At 57.9% G+C, this 20915-nt stretch overlaps 1 protein-coding gene across 3 annotated transcripts in view; it reads right to left on the bottom strand.

Annotated features, from left to right (window-relative positions):
- The window catches only part of TLN1 (talin 1), a 35320-nt gene that overhangs the window by 4752 nt on the left and 9653 nt on the right, over positions 1-20915 (bottom strand). For 2 of the 3 annotated variants that reach the window (XM_064438511.1, XM_064438510.1), the window contains exons 7-51: positions 20464-20591; positions 19915-19975; positions 19517-19621; positions 19024-19179; positions 18688-18789; positions 18385-18461; positions 18023-18203; positions 17264-17377; positions 16830-16938; positions 16107-16315; positions 15892-15990; positions 15641-15691; positions 13745-13912; positions 13166-13460; positions 12898-13064; positions 12418-12546; positions 11959-12072; positions 11629-11742; positions 11338-11472; positions 11074-11202; positions 10854-10956; positions 10569-10777; positions 10355-10474; positions 9992-10189; positions 9519-9658; positions 9326-9419; positions 9066-9155; positions 8768-8890; positions 8439-8582; positions 7934-8095; positions 7706-7846; positions 7271-7452; positions 6822-6954; positions 6599-6700; positions 6321-6491; positions 6009-6158; positions 5784-5885; positions 5537-5656; positions 5091-5237; positions 3984-4150; positions 3558-3741; positions 3168-3293; positions 2748-2864; positions 2483-2668; positions 2262-2369 (exon numbers count right to left, since the gene is read on the bottom strand). In XM_064438511.1, the coding sequence (XP_064294581.1) occupies positions 2262-2369; positions 2483-2668; positions 2748-2864; positions 3168-3293; positions 3558-3741; positions 3984-4150; positions 5091-5237; positions 5537-5656; positions 5784-5885; positions 6009-6158; positions 6321-6491; positions 6599-6700; positions 6822-6954; positions 7271-7452; positions 7706-7846; positions 7934-8095; positions 8439-8582; positions 8768-8890; positions 9066-9155; positions 9326-9419; positions 9519-9658; positions 9992-10189; positions 10355-10474; positions 10569-10777; positions 10854-10956; positions 11074-11202; positions 11338-11472; positions 11629-11742; positions 11959-12072; positions 12418-12546; positions 12898-13064; positions 13166-13460; positions 13745-13912; positions 15641-15691; positions 15892-15990; positions 16107-16315; positions 16830-16938; positions 17264-17377; positions 18023-18203; positions 18385-18461; positions 18688-18789; positions 19024-19179; positions 19517-19621; positions 19915-19975; positions 20464-20591 (6162 nt within the window). The remainder of the gene's footprint in view (positions 1-2261; positions 2370-2482; positions 2669-2747; positions 2865-3167; positions 3294-3557; positions 3742-3983; positions 4151-5090; positions 5238-5536; positions 5657-5783; positions 5886-6008; positions 6159-6320; positions 6492-6598; positions 6701-6821; positions 6955-7270; positions 7453-7705; positions 7847-7933; positions 8096-8438; positions 8583-8767; positions 8891-9065; positions 9156-9325; positions 9420-9518; positions 9659-9991; positions 10190-10354; positions 10475-10568; positions 10778-10853; positions 10957-11073; positions 11203-11337; positions 11473-11628; positions 11743-11958; positions 12073-12417; positions 12547-12897; positions 13065-13165; positions 13461-13744; positions 13913-15640; positions 15692-15891; positions 15991-16106; positions 16316-16829; positions 16939-17263; positions 17378-18022; positions 18204-18384; positions 18462-18687; positions 18790-19023; positions 19180-19516; positions 19622-19914; positions 19976-20463; positions 20592-20915) is intronic. The other variant, XM_064438512.1, reaches the window with a different exon arrangement.

Genomic DNA, 20915 nt, shown 5'->3' with positions numbered 1-20915 from the left:
CCAGCAGGCACCCCAATGTTGCCTTACTCACCGGCTGACAGGGAGGGAGGGAGAAGAGAGAAAAGAAAGCAGTGAACGCCCTGGCTGGGACACGTGGGCGCTGGGGGCACAGGGAGGGCAGGGGAAGGTGGGTGCTCTCCAGTGGGGGGTGAAGGGAAGCCAAGAGGAGAGGTCTAAATGAGGATCAGAGGTTCCAGGTGGGGAGCCGTGCTGCCATCATCAGCTCATACTTCACCCTCGCAGGGCCAGGGGATCTGGGGCACCTGGATCAGGCTCCCACAGCCAGAGGAGCCACCTACAACCAGAGCAGCCACAGAGCTGCTCTCCTCCCTGCACCCCTTTACACCTTACTTCTCCCCACCCTGAGTTGGTTCACTGCAGTCTTCAGCCACCAGATCTCTCTGCTTTTGGAGGGAGAGACCTATCATTACCAAATACCAAGTCCCCACAGAGTCCTTCCCCTCCCCAGTGAAATATGTAGGCTTTCCCACTCCTCTGCCGGGAGCCATGTTATCCATCCCGAGTCAAATAACCCTCCCCCTTGAACCCTAACCACGCTTATTCACACTCTGTGCAAGTCACTGGTTCCTGTGGGGACCCAGCTGACGGCAATGGACTTGCTGCTGCTGCAGAGCGAGGCAGCATTGTATCTGCCATCTCCCCACCCACTCCCCTACATCCTTCCTGCTCACAGCTTTCCAGGAACCTGCTGCCCTCTGATAAATGGAACCTATGAGCTTCGTTCCTGCCTTTGCAAACCAGAGTGCTGCAGAGCTGGGTGGGAGTTGTGGCTTTATTCTGGACTTGCATAGGGCCATCCCAGCAAAGTCACTGGAGTTGCACATGGCTCGATGTCCCCAGGCTGATGGCACACAGCGATGGCTGGTTTGCCCTTGTAAGCACATTCAGACTAAATGACACATTATTAAGTCTGCTATCTGCTCTGACAACATGTTTAAAACTGCTAAATGTTCTCTGTCTGGAGCTGAAGGCATGCCAGAGGCTGTGAGCTTACTAAGATGTACCTCCAGTGAACAATTAATAGGACGTGCCAACGTATGATACTCAAGAGATGTCATACAGCAGCTGCCTGATTACACCCAAAATACAGTGGAATAGTGTGTTCCTGCAAATAGGCTGACCTCGGGCACTGCCACACTAAGTCATTAGCCCAATCACCTGTTAACAACAGGTCAGCCAGAGAATTTCTCCTCAGCATTCAGCCTTGGCTGCCGTGACTTATGTGCGGATAAAGCATCTTCCAGACAGACATTTGATCTAAATGCAGAGGATGGAAAACTCACTGCTCCCCTTGGAACTGTACCCCAGTAGCTACCTCCTTCAGATAAAACTACCCTTTGACTTGCCCTCCACCCAGCTTCAATTTCTCTCCATCAATTCCTGCGCACCTCCTCTTTGTGCTGCCAGTGCAGATTACCCTCTGCCTAAAGGCGCTTTCCCTGCAGGAACCCACAGTCTGAGCAACACTGCCTTGTATCTGGTGAACCTGAACAGCAGACTCTCACCAAGCCCTTCTAAACAGCTTAGTGAAACCTTGCTACAGAGCTGACTCGCCCTCCATTTTTGTCCTGACCTTGTTTTAAGGGTTCTTGCAACTCCTCAGGCTGGTTCTGTGCATCCCTCCAGCACCCCTTGACTCTACCTCTGTGATCTTGTTAAGAATGCGAACTGCTGGAAGGACCTCACTAAATCATTTCTACCATTCTATGGTCTTAATTTGTTTCTTGTAAACTACACTCATCTTGTACGACAGCTAATTAAAGCAGCCAGCTGAAGTCCCTGAGAAGACTCAGAAGACAACCAGATCAAAAGGGTGCAGCTGGCGCTTGCAGTCAGAACCTCTGCTGTTGTGGGTACTGTCTGTCTCCCACTCTGTGTGACCTTAAGCTGTTTTCAGACCGCCTGAAGTTTCTTGCTCCCACCACTTTTACTAGAATCTGCTCAATGATTTTGCTGCCCTGTTGTTGAATTTTTCCAGCCTCCATCTGTTTATCTCCTCCAGTTAATCTCCATCTGTTGTTAGCCAAATACCTCTCTTCAGAGCCTGTTCACCTCTCTGCCATCTGCTTCCACGGCAAGGGCTCAGCCATGTGCTGTGTCAGCGCAGGCAGTGAAGGGGGCTATGCAAAGACCTCAGCCAGAGGAGGTCCAGAGCCCAGAGGACCTTGGGGATTTGAGGAGCACCCTGGCATCCATGGGCAGCCTCTGCCCTCCCTGGGAATTGGGGCAGGGACACTTACCACCAGCACATGCTCCAGCAGCTCCAGGTAGCCATCAGCACACTCCTTGCCGAAGCGCAACGCCCGCTGCCGCACATCTCCACTCACCTCTGGGTGGTAGGCGGCTTCCTGAAACCCAGAGACAGGGAAGCCCCGATTCACTCTCAGCACCATCCCTGCCAACACCCACAGCCACCCACAAACTGTCTCTGTGCTAGACCCACGTGCCCCCCCAGCCCCACCTTGCAGGCACGCAGCATATCTGCAATGGCACGGCGGCTCAGGTTGGCCGTGGCAATGACATCCTCCTGCCGACACGAGTTGCCAGCAGCCACTGCTTTGGCTGTGGCCATCGTGATGCCTTTTGTCATACGGATGAAGTCCTCCGGGGTTGAGACCTTGGCGGGAGGCACAGGGGAGGAGAAGACCTGTGAGGAGAGAGGCAGCAGTGAGGCACTGGGCAGCCGGAGAGTGGGACAGCAGCCGCAGCACCGCGGCTCTACTCACTGCCAGCTCTTGGCGTATATGCTCTATCGTGGCCTCCAGTGCCCGTGTCCCCTTTGTGGCCTCATCCTCGACAGCCTTCACTGTCTTTAGCAAGGAAGTGACATTTGTCACCATCACCTGTGGAAGGGAGGAGAGCCAGGTTAAGCCCCACGTGAGCTCTGGGATGCTGCCGGCACCTGTCCCTCCCTCATGGTTTGGTCCAAAACAGCCCTGTCCGCATACTCACAGCACCTCATCTTGTTTTCCCACCAACCCCTCCTCTGCATGTTGTGCCCCACCTTTTATGTGCCCCTTCCTCCCCCACGTTGCCCTGACTGCTCTGCGCTTGTCCTCCTGCCCCCAGACACCCATAGAAGCCCCGCTTCTCTTTCTCCAGCCCCCTTGCCCCATCCCTTCCTCCCCATCACACCCAGCTCAGACCTTGGCAGAGTTCTTCAGCTGGTAGACAGCAGGGTCATCCCCAGCTTTGCCAGCAGCTGCCTTAGTGGCACCAATCAGATCCCCAAGTGCTTTGGCCACATCCTTCACAGCGTTGATCAAGACTACCTGGGGAGAGAAAGACCAGGACAATGGCATGGCTACAGTCTCACTCAGGCTGGGGATGGTGTGGCCCAGCAATGGGAAATTTGGGCACCCCAGGACACATGGTACACATGTATACAGTATACAGCGCAGCCAGCACAAGCCAAAGCCCAGCCAGCCCTCTCCATGACACGCGGAGTCCAGCCTAGAGCAACACACACCTTCAACCCTCAGCTCCTTCAAGCAAGCTACGAGCAGCCTCCATTCACCCCTCACCTCTCAACCCACCTGAGTCTCTGGGTCTTCAGATCCCAGGCTGGCGGCACCCAGTTTCACCACCTCTGCCAGGCGGGTGATGGTAGACACTGAGGACTGGGCAGCCTGGGCTAGCTTCTCCTGGCTGGCCGTGGCATTCTGCACCAGCACCTTGGTGTCCTCCACCAGCGCCTTGGCTGTCTTCAAGATGCCCTCCCTGGGGAGAAGAAGGGAGTCAGAGAGGACACAGCCCTCTACGTGCCCACATGGTCCTTGGGGTGCAGAGAGACTGTGGACCCTGCCTTCTGTATGTACAAGCTGGAGGGGAAAGAGTCAGCATGACCTGGACTTGCAGCTCTCCTTGGAGCGGGTCCACAGCTCAGAAAGACAGGAAACAATGGGGCACAGTCTGACCTCTCCTCTCTGGCTGAGCAGAGGCTGGACGAGGTGTGCGGGTACCTGTGATCAGCAAAGGTCTCCGAGTTCTCCCGGTTGAGAGTTCCTGCCGTGGCAAACATGATGGTGGTGTCGAGGTCGGCAATGATGCCAGAAACAGCGCTGGCTGCTGTGATGCAGGCTTGTGTCCCACGGTTCCCAGCCTGCAGGGCTGCCAGCACATGAGAGACCTGTGGGGTACGAGCAGGGTGACTGGGGAGCAGAGCAGGTTCAGGCAACCCCCACCGCACACATCCTCCAACACCTCTCAGGTTGGAGCCGCTTCACACCAAGGAGGGGAACTGGGAATCATGTGGTCTGGACACCACTCCTTAACTTCCATTTATTTATTTTTACCCTGTACATATTGATTTTGGGGATCCAGGAGATATTGGACTCTGCAGGTTTCCAAATGAATACGGTTTGTGTGACGGGCATCAGAACATCGCAGCTCATTCCTTCTTTAGCTGCTAAACTCAATTTCTGTACTTGGGCAAGCACTCATAGGAGAGCACGTTTCCTGGTGGAAAGCAATCTTGGCACAAAGGACCTGCAGGAGGTCCTGAGCATGCAGGCATGTGCCAAGCACCATGAACAAGTGCTTTGCTTTCGTACTCTTGCTTACAAGCCTTGCTGCCCTATTGTTGCCTTATCAACTGAGTTTTTTAGCCATATTTTCAGCTGTTATTCAGAAGTATGATCTTTAGATTGGCTGATGGACAGGATGCTTTCCACCACATCAGCAAAAGAAGGGGAGATCGATCACCCAGCATGAGCTGCAGGCTTGGCCGGAGACACAGCAAACACTACACCCAACACTGCAAGAGCTGATTTGGAGAGCCCTGCGCTGTCACCAGTGTGTATATCAGTCTCCCCTGGCAGGCCATCACTGGCACATTGGCAGGCAGCAACCTGGACATCGCCCTCACCCATCATGGCACCAGCTGCTGTTATGGTGCCTGGAGAAGGGGATCCATCCTCCACCCCACCAGCTGGGCAGTGTAAGCGTGGCTGACAGAGCCAGTAGAGCCCAAAAGGACCAGGGGAGAACCTAGCGTGGCAGCTCCAAGGGCACGTGGTTCAATCTAGTATCCCTCGCCACACCATCACCCCTCCCTCCAGGCTGCTCACCTTCTCAGAAACCTTGCGCGCACTCTCTATCAGCTCCTTCTTGGTGTAGGCATCGCTGGGGCTACACTGCAGGGCTCCAGCCTTGGTGACCAGGGCAGCACAGCCGTGACCCAGCTCCTGCACTCGGCGCTTGATGTGGGAGCCAATCTGGAGAGGAACTCGTGCATGAGAGAGGCAGCAGGGAACTGAGCCCCACATCTGTGATATCCACTGGGCCCCACCAGCCACCCCACCCAGCTCCTCTCTCCCAGTCCTCCCACTCAGGAGGGGGAAAAAGCAAACACGGCTTTGCTCCATATGGCCACACCATGTTGCAGGGGAGGTGTGAATGCTGCCTGTCCCCAGCTCCAACAGGAGGTTCAAGTATCCCTGTCCTCTGCTCTCACACCCCAGCAGACCCTGCTCTGCCCCATGGCATGCTCCAGCACTGCCCCCCATGCTCGCACCTCCTCATTCTCAGCAGTGAGCGCAGCTGGCTTGGCCTCCTGCGCCAGCTGTCCATAGTCGTTGGTGAGTTGGTTGGCCAGTATGCCCAGCTCATCTGGGTTGGTGGTGGATTTGGTGACCTGTCGAAGGAAGAAGAGCAGGAGTTGGAGGGGCCTTAATCTGGGACAGGCAGGCAAGCAAGGAGGGTGGTCATCTGCCTGGGTGACAGGCAGTGCTTTCTGCAGTGACAGGCTTGCTTGCACCCACCATCTCCTGCACAGTCACTGCGATGGCCTTGGCCGTCTTCACCATCGTGGTCTGGTAGTCCACAAAGGTCCCCTCTGGCTCACCCATTGGCCCCTCGTCCAGCTGCAAGAGACCATCAAGAGACTCTGGCTCCAGCTCCGGCCCAAAGACCTTGTAGAGTTTTACCGTGACTCTTCCTGACTCCCACCCCCAGCCCTGGCCAGGTCCTCTCCATGCTTCCCTCACCTGGTTGATGGCCTGGGTGATGGAGTCCACCATGCCCCCCACAACACCTGCAGCACTGGCTGCCTCATTCAGGGTTGTGGTCAGGTCCTCCACGGCTTCCTTCATCATCTGCACAGCCTCCTCCAGAGCCTCCTGGGTATGGGCAGCTTGCTACAAGGACAAGCTGGAGTGAGGTAAGGCGGGCAGCAGCTCCCCTCTCGACAGGGATGCTGCACACATACCCGAAGTTCCTTCTCTGGCACACATATGTGCACCATGAAGCACTCACACGTGAAGGGGAGCATGCCACTGCCATGTGCCCCTCCTGCTCACCTTGGGGTTCCCACCAGCCTCCTTGGCCGTGTACAGCATCTGCAGGGCAGACTCAGCCAGTGTTTTGGTCTGGTCCAGGAGGTTCATCTGCTGCTGGTGGTTGGGCGTTTTGGAGGCAGCGCCAATAGCCGCCATAATGAGCGGCTCAAAGTACTGAGCCATCTGGGACACCTAGGGAAGAGCAGCATCAGCACCAAACAGCTTCCAGCCCCAACTGCCTTGTGCCTCTCCTCCCACCGTGAGCTCCTCCACGTGCACCAAGTGCCTCATCATGTTACCTTGTGCCCCAGCTGCGAGGCCTCGGCCCGCGCTGCACTGGCCACGGGCTCAATCAGGTTGCTGATCTCCTGGACAGCCGTGATCATCTGGTTGTGCAAAGCCTGTTGCAAAGAGAGGTGGTTACATGAGGCTGCAGCAGGGCTGGAGTCACCACATGTCCCTGGGACTGGGGGGAAGGACATCCACCCCCATTAAGCTTGCAGCAATGCACCCCTGACCCACCTCCTGGGAGATATCCTCTCGGGGGGCAAGCTGCTGGCTGATGGCAGCAAGGGAGGCCTGGTCCACCTCCCGCATGCATTTGTTCAGGACCTCAATGGCCTCGTCACACTCCCGCTGTCCTGGAGCTTTGTCCCTGTTGACAGATGGATCAACCCAGCACTAGGTGCGAGGCCACCCCTTTGCTCCCAGCCTTGGCTGGTGCTGGTGAGGGGCAGGACCCCACTCCCAGGCTTTGGGGTACAGAGCCCAGGCACTCTGGCATGCATTCCCATCAACCCACGCCAGGGCTGGAGGAGCAGGTCCAGTGCAGGACAAGAGGGATGGCATCTTCCATCCCATCCCTTGTCTCCCCCTGCCGGCCACAGCCAAGGAAATGATGAGCCAAAACATCCCTAGGGACGCTTGCTCAGAGCAGAGGTACATGCCAGCAGGGACAGGGCTCTCCTCACCTCATGTTGGTGATCAGCTTCTTGATGGAGTCTGAGACAGTGCGAGAGTGGCCAGCCAGCACCGACCACTGCGGAGGGTCCTTGGGGTTGACAGCCAGAGAGCGGGCAGTCTGGATGAGGCCGGCAGAGCTCTCCAGCATGGTCTTGGCCGAAGAGATGATCGGCTCCATGGCTCTGCGCCCCTGCACAGGGAGACAACGGGCTGGTGAGCCAAGGAACTCTGCATGGGAAGCTACTCCCTCTTCCCCAACCTTCACCCCAGAGCAGCCCCTCAAAGCCCAAGGCTTGGTGCTATCTCCCCACCACACCCCTGCAAGGCACCAGCACCGCACTGGGACTCCATCCCAAGCTCAAGGGGAGTCACAGATCCTCCCCATGCTACAGCAGACCGTGTCACAGCCAGGCCACATCCTCCCTGCCCCAGCAGCATCCCACCTCTGGACTGATCTGGGCAGGAACAGTGGCAAACTCCGGGTTGGAGGCGAAGGCTGTCAGGTTATCCACAGCCTCTATGAGAGGAGCAGTGGCTGCGCGGCACCGCTCCCGGTTCTCCTCGTTGAACTCACCATCCAGGGCCTGGTGTGGAGAGACCAGAGCATTATCCAACCCTCACCACACCCCAAATCCCATCCCCACCACAGTGCCCCACCAGGGAGACCGCACCTTGATGGTCTTCACCAGGTTGGCTGTGCTGTTGGCCACCTCTTTGGCTGACTGGACAAACTGGCGCTTGGCCACAGGGTTGGCGGTGCGGGAGGAGGCCAGGCGGCATGTGTTGCACAGGGCTGAGGTGTGCTTCGCTACAATGGTGGCTGCTGACAGAACCTGCGGGGAAAAGCAGAGTAAAGCAGGATCCACCGACTCCCCATACCTGCAGCCCTCCCTTCCCACCAGACCCACATGGGGCACCACATGGGGCACCAGTGATCACAGGGGTCCCTCTTGTGACCCAGGAAGGATCACCAAGGTCCTGCACACACATACGGCCCCTCATCTGGACTGTCACTGTTGCATCAAAGCTGCCAGCTGGTTCCCAATACAGCTGATGGGGCCTGATGAGACACTAGCCATAATTTTGGCCAACTCTTGGGATGCAGCTCTTTCAACTAGGCTCACACTCCCTTACATGCAAAAAAGTGCCCATAACAGTGCCCCACCTCATACTCACCTGGGACTGGGTGCAGGCAGGGTCCACCAGGTTCTGGCAGGCCATCTGGATGGCTTGGTTAGCTCTGGCAAACTGAGTAGGGTCTACCAAGCCCTGCTGTCCAGCCTGGCTGTTGGGGTCTGAGACCCCCACAAGGTAGGCAGCCTAGGAGCATGAGAGAGGCAGTGAGGGAGGGCTTGCACACACAGCGAGGCTCAGAGCAGGCATGGGCTGTGGATGAGGCTGGGAGCACTGCCCCACAGGGCCAGGCTTGGAGAGGAAGAGAAGGGGTGCATACAGCAACAACACACCACGGATAATGCTCAGGGCTGGGATGGAGTGTGTCTTACCTGGGCAGCTGCCTCCGTCAGCCCACAGAGAGCTTTGGAGGCGGCACTGATGGAGTCACCAAACTCAGGCAGTTTGCTGTTCTTGGCGTTCTGGGAGATGCCAGCCATGGACTCGCCCAGCACCTGCAGGAAACACCATGAACTGGTTATGGGGACCACCTCCCGCTCCCGCAGTGCTCCCAGGCTCACAGCTTACTGCGCTTCCTTGACACAGGACGAGGCACTTTTCCCTTTGACCCCACATCCTTCCCAAACCTCCGATCCTTCCCCAAATGTACGCCCCCAGCTCAGGGCTCACCTTGGAGTTCTCCATGACACTGTCAAGGCAGTTGAAGTAGGACATGTCGTTGACGGTCTGGGTGGGGTTCTCCAACAGTTCCTTCACCGTCTGCAGAGACACAGGTGTCACATCCAGGGGAAGACTCTGTGCCCTCCACTTACTTCTCGTCTTTGCTCCCTCCTGCCCCTCACAGACGGGTGCAGCTCCTCCCTCCCAACCATCTCAGCACCCAGCCATCTCAGCCCCCCCCATTGCCTCATCAAGACATGGCTTCTCACCTCCAGCTCCCGCAGGGCATTGTCGCACTCTTTCTGGCCTGGTGCCTGCTGGGTGCACATGGTGATCAGCTGGTTAATGCTGTCGGTCACAGCCCTGCCAGGGACAGGGGAGAAAGACCCATGGATCAATGCCAGCTCTGCCACCTGGACTCACTGCTACAGCAAACACCTCACAGAGGGCAGTTCCTCCTACCGTGCTGCTGCTGCCAGCTGATTCTTGAGGTTGGGGGCGGCGGGATCAGCAGAGAGTGCCTTTGCAGCCAGCAGCAGCTTGCTGGAGGACATGGAGATGCTCTTCAAGTTCGACACCACCTGCGCCTGGTCTTCCTTATTCTGCAAAGAGCCAAGAATAGGTACCTGCAGCAGGTTTCTAAGCTCCATGCCCACCCTAAGTCGTCTCCAGTGGTTTTCAAGCTGAGCCAGTTCCCTTCATTTAACTCACCTACCAACAGCAAGTATATGGCGGTAACACTTGCTGAACAAACCCAAGCCGTCTTCTCCTTGCTGCTGAGGTTTACCCAGCCCCAGGCCCCGTCTAACCAGCTGCATTGGCCACAGCCACCCTAACCACTGCAGCCTGGCCATGCTGCCTGCAGTCACCTGCCTTCTCAGGCACCCCAAACCTCTCACCAAACCCACGATCACCCAATGGGTGTTTGCTCTCACCGGGGACTGGCTTGCCATCTCCACTCCTGCCTGCAGGAACTCATTGAAGTCCTGTCCAAATTTGCCAGTGGACTTGGCCAGGTCTTGAGGGGTGCCACGCGATGCCTGCACCAGCTCGTTGGCGGACTGGTTAAGCCCGGCAGCTGCCTGGTTCAGCTGGCTCTGTGCCTCCTGGAAGCTCTTGGTGCTGGGAGGGAACTGGAGGCAGGGAGAGGAGTTAGAAGAGGCAGGAAGGAGGATGAAGATGGAGAATGAAGGTCTGGCATTTGCTTGGGGATATGCTGCAGGGGAGGCCAGTGTGGATGGACTGGCTTGCATCCCTACAAGGCTTCCACTTTCCCCTCCCGCTCCTGCTCAGCTCACCGAATCTGTGAGAAGCCTCTTGCTGGCCTCTCCCACCATGCGGATGGCAGCATCCACATCCCGCTGCCCAGGTAGGCAGTTGACACAGCGGCTCAGTGCCTGCGACACTGCCTTGGCCACCTGCAGAGAAGCAAAGAGCAGTCACCATCCCTCGGCCAGCCCCATGCCCCTCCCGTGGGCTGGCGGGGGACACTGGGGTCCCTGCTCTCCCCACCTGGGCCAGGCGCTGCTGGCTCTCTGGGTCACCAGGCTTGGCCACCGCCTTCCGCGCCTCCTCGATGAGGTTGTTGGCTTTATCCATGACGTCGCTGGCACACTCCAGCATGGCGCTCTGCGCCTGCGGGTCAGAGGTGTTGGCTGCCACGCCGCGGGCGGCCTGGCTGAGTGAGCGCAGGGCCTGGGCCACCTCTCGGGCAGCGATCCCTGAGGGGAATGGAGAGGTCAGTGGCTGCTGGCATGGCCCCCTCCCCCCTCCCAGCCCCTGCGTGGAGGCCAGTACCTGTGTAGTTCTCATTGCCCTGGGCCACCTCTCCCAGGAGGTGAGCAATGGCAGAGCTGACAGCTTTTGTGCTGTTCCCCAGGTCCTGGGCACACTTCTCCATCTGTGGGGAGATAGGTAGGCCATTCTGGTGGGCTGCACCTCCAGCCTCCACTCCCGTGGCTCCCCCATCCCAGTGCCCGTCCCCACCACCCTGCGTCACCATTCCCCGTGCTCTCACCGTCTCTCCTGGCAGAGGCTTGAGCTTGCCATCACGGGCAGCTGCCTTGGCTTCCTGCAAGTCCCTCTCCAGGCTCTGCACCAGGCCCAATGCGGAATCTATCTCCAGTGGTCCACATGCCTCCTGAGCCTGCAGTCGGGGAGACATGGAGGAGAGCAGGGTGACTGCTGAGCCCACCCTGCTGGGGCAGAGACCATGACCTGCCACTGGGCACCTATTGTGCATAGTCAGGGTCCCACCGTGGGATGGGACCCAGCCTCTTACCTTCTGGGCGGCCGTTCGGAGCTCAGCCAGAGCTGCAGCCAAGTTCTTGGCACACTGGCTGAGCTGCATCGCAGAGGCTTGGTCTGTGATGGTGGGGACGGTGGCTTTGGCTGCAGCTACCATCTTCCCACCAGGCTGCCAGGCCAAAAGAAAAAGCAGTGAGAGGGGACAAACATGCAGCATCCCTCTGCTGCACACATGCAGTAGGTTTCTCAGGATGGCCAGACAGGGTAGGAAAGCTGTAATGCCTGTCCTGGAGCCAGCATGAGAGGCTCCAGACAGTGTGAGTACCTGCAGGAAGTTCTGGCTGGCAGCAATGAGAGCCAGCTGGGCGCTGGGGCTGTCTGGCTGGGACTGGCTTCCTCGTACACCCTGCACCAGCATCGGGATCTGCTCTGCCACCACCTGCCAGAGAGGAGGGTCACTGGAAAAGCTCAGCTGGGTGGAGACAGATCTAATCCAGGACCAGTGACCGAAATATCAGCTCCCGGGGTAGCTGCATGAGGATCTCAAGGTCCTGCCTGCCCACTGTGGCCAAACATGGAGCCCCAGCACAGCTGATGGGAGAAGGGATGGGGACAGGAGGCACAGGAGACGCCACAATCAGGCCTGGGCCCTTACCTTGCAGCTCTGCACCAGCTGCTGCTGCGCAGCAGGGTTCTTGTTGGAGGAGGCAGCGTGCTGCGCGGCGGCGATGGTCTGGGTGGCAGATGCCGCAGCTTGCTTGGCCGCGTGCTGGTGGGGGGAGGCATGGGTTAGCACCAGTGGCAGAGCAGCCTGCCCAGAGCCCCCCAGTCATGCACTGGGGCCCAGCTGCCCCTAAAGTTCTCTTCTCATGCCTCTGCCTGTAACACCAGAGCATCCCCAGCACCCTTGCTGCCTGGCATCCCACAGTGAAACGGTGTGCACACAGGATGGGAAGGGAGCAGTGGGGAGGTCTCTGCAGGATGCAGCACGGACACTGTAGACAAAAAGGACTTTTTCCCTCTGGAAAGTACAGGGATACAGGGGCTCCTGGCCAGGTCTCGATCGTTAACCGTGCCTGCCTGCCCTCCATGGCCCCCTTGCCCAGCGTCTCACCTCTAGCTTGTGTACAAGCTTCTTCTTGATGGCATTCTGGGCTGCTGCATTGGTTGCCATGCGGAGCCCCTCCGCTGCCTCACGCAGCCGCTGCTGCTGCTCCTCGCTGTCTGGGTGGGCTGCAGCTCCCTGGAGAAAGAGAAAATCCATCACACCTTGCAGGCACCACTGGGTCCCTTGTTCTCCTGCAACAGTGGCTGTCCTCTGGCCTGATGCCAGGAAGTCCCCCTAGGGCAGCCTGGCCACCTATAGTGGAGTTGTCCAAAGCCTCTCCAGGAGAGCTAACAGCTCCTCTGTGATCACCCACAGCTCCAGGAGCCCCAGTCCATTGCACAGGTCCTCAGCTCAGTGTAGGCTCTTGCTCTGGGAACTGCTCCCCGACCCAGGGGCTGCTCATCCTCACCACAGCACCACACTGGCAGAGTCAGATGGGGGCAGTGTCAGATGGGGCCAGTGTCCATTTTCTTCCATGCCACTGACCTTCGCAGCCTCCACCATCTTGGCGGTGGCATCAGCCAGGATCTTGGCTGCGCTGAGCAGCTTGCGCGAGTTCTCCAGGTCTGTCTCTCCCTCTGCATCGGCTTTGATGGCATTGACAAGGTCAGAGGTGGCCTGGGCCAGAATACGAGCCTGCCGCACCATTTCCCCTGGGACAGAAAGGAAGGGTTGCCTGTTAGCAAGTCCTGTGGGCTCCCTGATAGTTCCCCATCCACCATGCTCTGCCCCAGGTGCCATCAGCTGCTCTCACCAGCATCGCCCATAGAGCTGAATATGTTCTCGGTGACGTTGAGGATGGTGTCGGTGGCCTGGTCGTAGCGCCCGATGGGCTGCCCGCCCAACGCATGCTGCTTGATATGCTGCAGCAGGTCGTTCAGGGCCTGGGTGACAGCCGTGGCTGCCACCCCAACCTGCTTCAGGAGCTGGTCATCATCGGTGGCCGCCTTGGAGGCCTCCACGCAGCCCTCTGCTGACTTGGCTACCAACTTGCCAGCCTCAATCAGTTGCTCCTGGCAAACTGGGGAGCTGATTGTGGGAGCCACTACCTGGAGAGGAGGAGAAAGGCTGGGCAGCCAGTGTGGTGGGCTCCTTGCAGGAGCTGTGCAGGGACAGCTGTCCCCAACTTCTGTTCCTCCAAAGAGAATATTTCAGTGCTTGGGCACAGTGGCAAGGACCCTAGACCGAGGCAGCCCATCCTTCTGGTGCCAGACCCCTAATAACTCGCCTGAGGATGTGTCATCCTGGCACACCTACAAGCCCACCATGGAGCTGCCGCCAGCCAGGTGATGCCTGCAGCCACACCGAGGCAAGGGTTAACCTTGTTGCTTACCTTGGTGCAGGCCACCAGCTGGGAGGTGGAAAGGGCACACTGGGTGGCAGCAGCGATCACCTGCGTTTGCAGTGCAGAGTCCTCTGTTTTCTGAGCCACATTCTTGGCTTTGAGCACCAGCGCAGCAGCAGCACTGGCCACCGCCTTTGCCAGCTGCATGAGCATGTCCTGGAGGGGACACAAAGTGTCAGCATGGGAGCCATGGGAGCAGTAGCACCAGCAGCTGCCCACAGGGCTCTCATGAAATATTCAGCAGGGAAACATGATCTTTTGGTGGCCTTTCATCCACTCTGGCCCAGCACCAGCAGCACTGGACACCTGGAGTGGCTGGCAATACCTCCACCCCATCTCTACTGTGTGCTACAGACGACAGTGAGGCTGTAACCTGGCCTTGATCCACAGCCTGCACTGCAGCACCACCACAAACACTGCCCAGAGCAGCTCAGGCAACCCTCAGCATCACCCCGACACTCATGACCCTCTCACTGCCCACTCCACAGGCAATAACCCGCACTGAGTCCCCAGTTGTACCACAGCGACAACATGCTGCAAGGCACTGCTGGCACTGCCTGTGCAAAGCCAAATGGCAAAAAACTGACAAACCCCTCCAGCCAAGTGGCGGGCACAGGAGCCACAACGGGAGCAGCTGCCTGCCCACGGACTCACCACACCAGCAACAGGCAAGTGGAAGATGCTGCCCACACTGGTTGCCTGTACTGCAAGCATGCCAACTATTTTTTAGCTCGTTAGCAATGGGCTACATCTCCACTATCATTCCCAGGCCTAAAGGAGAGGTATGACATGACAATCAGCCTCCTGTCCCTGGGGGTGGCAGGGAAGGTAGGGGGCCACCCTGCCAGCACGAAACAGGCAGCAACCAGCACATGACAAACTGCTTTCCCACAGGGCATCAGACATGACTGCACGCTGCAGACTTCAGGATTAGCTCCCACAGCATGCTACCGGTAAAAACTGGCAGCACCAGCGCTAGACAGCATATGCTCAGGGCAAAGACCTTGGTACACAGGGCAGTGCTCTCTGCCTGCTGCACCTGCAACCCTCCGGCCGTGTGCATGCTCACAGTGATTGGCCCGGCACCCTGTGACAGCTAAGCCTCCAGCACCAAGCCAGAGGTGTCACAGCCTCCCCTCGCCTCCTGCAAGCCAAGACCACTCCTGTCGCCATCCACCACCTTTCCAGACAGGAAGAGAGACTGGAGAGCGCATGCACCCAACTCGAGAGTCCCCAGACTGCTGCAGCTGAGCCCCAGGAAGGAAGCAGATACACTCGGGTCTGCCAATTGCAGGGAGAGCATCCTGCTGCATGTGGGCAAATCGTCTTCCAGGTCCTAAATCCACACCTTGGAGCTGCCCTATCCTGGCACTGTCACCTGGCTGAGCATAGCTTCCTGCCCTGGTACTAGCTTTTCTGCTCCCCTTGGCTATCTGTCCAGACTTTTCTGCTCTCGTTGAGACTGCAATGAACAGAAAACCCTCCTTTCTGGAGTTTCTACAGCTGGATCTTCCTTCTCAGTATGGTGTGCTACCTTCCTTGTGCTGGAAGGAGCAGTTGTAGGAAAGCAAGCTGGCTGTAAGTCAGCTCAGCCAGAATAAACCACAGGGCTCCAGCCACCCTGGGTCTCTGATGGGGACACACAAACAGCTCCCATAGGCAGGGAGTGGCAGGCAGGAGCTGAGGCAGCTGCAATGGAGGACTCCCAGGGCAGCACTCGCCCAAGCAGTGACCCGAGTGCATGGACTTCTGAAAGCCAACCACCAAAAAAGCAGATTTTTGTCAAGAGCCCTTCTCCAAATAGTTCAGCTGATAGTCCCCAGAGGAACACCTCACATTGGAGAGGACAGGGACCACCAAGCCATGCCTACAGCCCCCTTTTACCGTCTTTGGGTCAGAGGCAGGCAGGATCCAAGCTCGCCGGCTTTCTGGGATCTACATGGGAATCCACAAGATAAGACGCATTATATCACAGCGGCATTAGGGACAGAGATGGGCAATGGCCTGTCCCCTCCCTCAGCAAAGTCACTGCTGGGCACTGGCCAAGCTTTGGCCCAAAGCCCTCCTGCCAGGTCCTGTGCAAAGGCCAATGGTTTTAGGGAGCAGGTGTCCTGGGTGCCGCCAGGTACACTCACCTGGAACCGAGGGTCGGTGTCACTCTCCCCGATCTGCTGCAGCAGCTCCCCGCTGGTCTGGCCCACAAGGCCGGCAGCCTGCAGGAGATTCTGGCGAGGCTGCAAGGTATGAGGCAGAATCAACACCAGGCTCATGAGGAAGCCGTAAAACTTCACCTAATGGTTCCCCTTGGCTTCCACCCTCCTCTTGCCCCACGGCCATTCCTGTCTCCCACCTCAGCGCTGGCAGGCTGTGCCGTTTTCAGCAGATCTGAGACAGCGCTCGCCAGGTTCTTGGCTGCCTGCAGAAGCTGCCGTCCATTCCCTCCTTCATCCTCCATGAGCGCAGCCAGCAGCTTCACACCCTTAGACATCTCCGTCAGGTTCGAAGAAATGGTGGTGACAGCACAGCCCACAGCGGTGTAGTCTGTGTCTGCTGGATCCCCTGCACAGGAATGAGACAAGTCAGGATGGGACATGCTTCAAGTGATGCTCTAAGAGCATCCCTGTGCCTGTCACCGATGTGGTTCTCCTTCCTGGGAGGGGAGGGAGACCTTCTGGCTCCTAGCCCTAAAAGGTGATCACATCAGCTGAGTTTGGGCAGGAGAGCCCAAACTCTGCCCAAACAGAGTTTGGGCAGGAGAGCTGCATCATGCCATGGCTGTGCCCGGAGCTATGGCAGTGACTGGGCAACATGCTCCTGGTCCAAAGGATGGCTGGTCAGCCAAGGACTGGAAGGACTGGGCTGGGCACATGCAGGCATCTAAAGGCAGGGCAAGCTGCAGGGGCATGTCCAGCTCTATAGGCACACTAGCAGCAGTCAGGCTTGGTTTAGCTCTAGCTGGGGCAGGCTGGCTCCTCCAGTGTCTGATGGAGGACAGGGGCCACGACCTTTAGCCAGACAAGAGAGACCAAGGCTTCTGCAGCGATGGGGCATCCGTCTTCAACCCTCCACGTACCTGCAGTGAGGTTGACCACCGAGGCTGTGCCGGCAGTGATAGCATCCACTTGGGAGTGGATCTCATGCTTTGACTCATCCATCTTGTTTTTACGCCAAGCTTTGGATGCCTGAAATGGGGAGAACGGGGTCAGAAGATGTGGTGATGGTGGATAGCTGCACCCATGCTCTCACAGATAGGTACAGCAAAGAGAAGACAAGGAAGGAAGAAAGAGCTGTGACTACCCAACTCCCCAGCCCATCCTGACCAAGCAACATGACCAAGTGTCCCATCCACCCCTGCCCCCAGAGTGGGATACAACCCCACCTTTTTGCAGGCAGACCTTCTCAGGAGCTGGTGACACACCTCCTGGGAATGCAGCCAGCCTCCCCCAGCCCAGCCCACAACCTCCAGCGAGGTTCACTCCCAGCACCGCGCCTTCACCCAGCACTCACAGCATCCTGCCCGAGGGGTGGCAAGGTCTCAAAGTCATCCAGTGTGGCCTGGGCTGCATGCACAGCCTGCATGCTGGAGTTGATGGTGCCAGTCAGTGCTTGCTGGGCTGAAGTCTGCAAAAAGGCCAGAATGAGGTACGCCGGAGGCTCAGAATCTAGGCTTAAATATTTGGTTCACACGCCCCCCTGCAACATGGTGTAAAGTGTTGATGACAGTGCTCTAGGTAGGCACCTCCACAAAGTGGGGTGCACCTAGCAAAAAGGTGCTCTCCCCTCTGCACCTTCCAATGGGAAATGCCCTGCCCCACCGTGGGTACAAGCGAGTCTCACAGTTAATCAGCTCTCAGGGAGTGCGGAGCAGATGCAGTGGGACCCCACAAGGCTTTTACAGCAAGCCCCACAGCAGGTTAAGTGGGGCCAAAGAAAACAGCCTCCTGGTGGTCTTCTCTGGCTGCAGAGGACATGGGGGACACCAAAGTCAGGGTGTGCTGTGAACCACGGCACTGGTGGGGCTGGCCAGGCACAGCAGCTCGGAGCAGCTCAACCTGAGGGAGAGGCTGTGGCCACTGGCCAGGGGAAAACACCAGGGTGTAGTCTGGTGCAGAGTGGGTGCAGGAGGATGCCAGCTCAGCCAGGCCAGCAAGCACATGAGGCCAGCTCTTTAAGGCAAGCCAACACCTGGCCACGGACCCGAACAGATGGGTCAACATGAGCCCCTTTTGGAGTTTGTGCCCTGTGGTGGGCACAGGGAGAGCTTACCAGGGGAGGCATGTGCCCTCGGTGCATCTGGCCACTGGTGATTTGCAGTTGAGGCTGCGGCATCGTGCCCACCTGGAAGTTTTCTGGCCCTCCAGCCCCTGTCCGCATGATGGCTGGCAGCGCCACCGAGCCCAGCTCCGCCTTGCCTACACGGTTAAACTGCTGCTGCAAGACGGTTGACCTGAACAGGGGAGAAATACCAGGTCAGGGGATGCCCACAGCCCTGGCACCAGGCTCTGTAGGAATGCTGCCACCAAAGGACTGGCAGCTATTCCTACAGACATGCTGTGCTGCAAGCTTGGCTGGAGCCCGCTCTCCATTCAACTTCTGCTTGGCAGCTAACTTGCTCCTGGAGGACTTACTTCTTTGGAGACACAGAGTCTTCCAGCATGGTGGACTCCTCATCCCCCTCCAGTCCAAAGTGGTCTTTGCTTTTTTTCTGTGGAGAGACAGAGAAAACATGTCATCTAGTACATACTTTCCACCCTTCCCCTCCTCCTGCAGCCCAGACATCATACCAGGGCCACAGGGTTCCTCCTGCCCTGTCTCCAGCTCCCCCAGCAGCACCATGTGCCAATGGCTCTCTAGAGGCAGCTGGAAGGAGCACCCTGCGCCCCTCTCTGGAGAAGAGCCAGTTACCAGTGCCCTTCTCAGCACAGCGTCACCTTTTTGAGGATGATGTCGATGTAGCCTGCAATCAGCTGGGCAATCTGCTCCCCTTCCGTTGTCTGCACAGAGTAGTAACCATCCTGGTAATCTCCAAAATCCTGCAATGGCAGGGCACGGGGTAGCATTGGAGCAGGGCACTGGCAGCTATCCTGAGCCCCTCTGGTATGCACTAAGCACCCAAGTGCTCCAAAACAGCAGCAGGAGAGGCACCAGAGGAGGGCAAGGCATTCCCACCACAGGGCAATACCCAAGAGAGGGGTGGGCGTGAGAGAAGCCCCCTACAGGGACACTGCTGGGGAGGGGGAGGGGGGTGGACCACGGCTGGTCCCTACCAGGGTGAAGCTCTTGGGTGAGGCTGCCCAACGCTTGATGTTGGTCAGGCTCCACTCCTGAATCACTTCCTTGGTCTTCTCATCCACACGCATCACACACTCCTTGGTAATCCCCAGCAGCCGCGGCACCAGCTTGTTCTTCCCCTTCATCTTCTCCTGCAGGCCACAACAGAAGGGTTGTGGGCTGTCCCTGGGACAGATCCGCCCAGGCAGAGACCTCTGAGGCCTGCTGTCATTACCAAACACCCCCAAGCCACATTTTCTGGTGGTCACAACCATGACATGGGGCTTGAAAATGAGAAGAAGCATGAACCAAGAAGAGCGAAGGCAGCACAGAGGGAAAGGCAAGAACAAGGAGAAAGCAGACAGTGGAGATGCAGGGAAAACTGGAGCAATGTGGGTTGAGGGGTACCAGCTGGGGACATGATGGATGGAGGGATGCTGGAGGAGTTTTGGCCAGTGAGAGGTGGGACCAGCAGAGCTGCTGCTCTACCTTGACCAAGAAGAAGGAGACCCCGTAGGTCTTGAGGGAACGGGCAAGTTTCACATAGCGAACTTTGGCCTCGATCTCACTCATGCTCCCGCAGCTCTTGTGTGCCTGCGACAGCAAAGACAGAACACCATGCTAGCCTCACAGTCCCCTGGCTGTGCCACCATCGCCCTCTCACAGCCTTTCCAGGCTCTCCCTACCCCACCAGCACCCCCTGGCCCTGTTACAGCATCCCTCTGACCTCTGAGACCTCAGGAGTTACATTGTCTGCCCACGTACAGCTTCCTGCTCCTGTTTCTCACCCGCCAAGATGCTACGTGTTGCAACCAGAGACAAGAGCAGCCTCAATCTTTGGTGAGGAGGAACTAGAACCCAGGCCTCAACACCCCACCTGCACGTACCATGAAGATCTTGCGCTCCCCTTTCTGCTTGATGTACTCCTTGGGCAGGAAATCCTTGAGTCTGCCAAGAGACAGCCAAGCTAGCTGTTAGCAGCAGAGCCTGAAGCCAGTGTTTGTCTTTGACTACAAAGAGGCCCAACCCAGAGCCTCGACCAAACCCCTGCCAGGGCACAGGCTGTGAGTTTTTGGGAGCAGGAAGGATGTGGGAGAGGTTGCTGCAGTAAAGAAAGCTGCCCCAGGAGCTGCCCTGCTGAGAATGGGGTGGAGGTGCCAAGGATGCAGCCCTTCATGCGGCATCAGGAGAGACCATATGGTGGGCTGGGATTTCCCCCATCAGAGCTGGCTGCATGTCCTGGGGGGTGCCAGAGGGAGCAGGATGGGTGACAGGCACCTCTCACACCATGCATGGACCTCCACGCTTGGGCACCATGCTGCAGGGAGTAGAGGGGTCACACCAGAGGCAGCCATACCCCCGGAGCCCCATGCGCCCGTGTGGTGCTGGGGACTGCCAAGCTGCTCAAGCCACCTGGGGGTCCCCACGACACTCACTCCAGAAAGCCTGGCTTGTGCTTCTGTTCATTGTGTGGCCCAAACTGGATCTGGCACTGGTAGCCGGCAAACTCACAGGCTTTGTCAAAGGAGACAGGGTGGGAACCGTTAAGGATGTCGTCGCGAGCCTGTGTGGAAAGAGAAGACACTACCATGGGCTGGGCAGCCATGCAGCCCTGCCACCGCTCCCTTCCACACTGGGCAGGACCTGTTTTCCAGACAGAAAGAAGTGGCCATAAAAAAGAAAAGGATCTAGGGGCAGGCTGCGCTCTACAGGGACCATCACCATGCCTGGATAAGGAACAGCAGCAGGACTTCAGGATGGTTCCTACCAGGCAGAGGAGACACGGGATCCCCTGAGGAGCTCCAGAGTATGCAGAGAGCACGGCTGGGATTACTAGTGTTGGCTCTTACCCAGGAGATAACTGGGCATCCTGAAGTGCCCCTATGGT

Source organism: Phalacrocorax carbo, chromosome Z, assembly GCF_963921805.1.
Source record: "Phalacrocorax carbo chromosome Z, bPhaCar2.1, whole genome shotgun sequence".
NCBI classification, from domain to species: Eukaryota; Metazoa; Chordata; class Aves; order Suliformes; family Phalacrocoracidae; genus Phalacrocorax; species Phalacrocorax carbo.
Note: the sequence above shows the minus strand (reverse complement) of the source record. Positions and strands in the feature narration are given on the sequence as shown.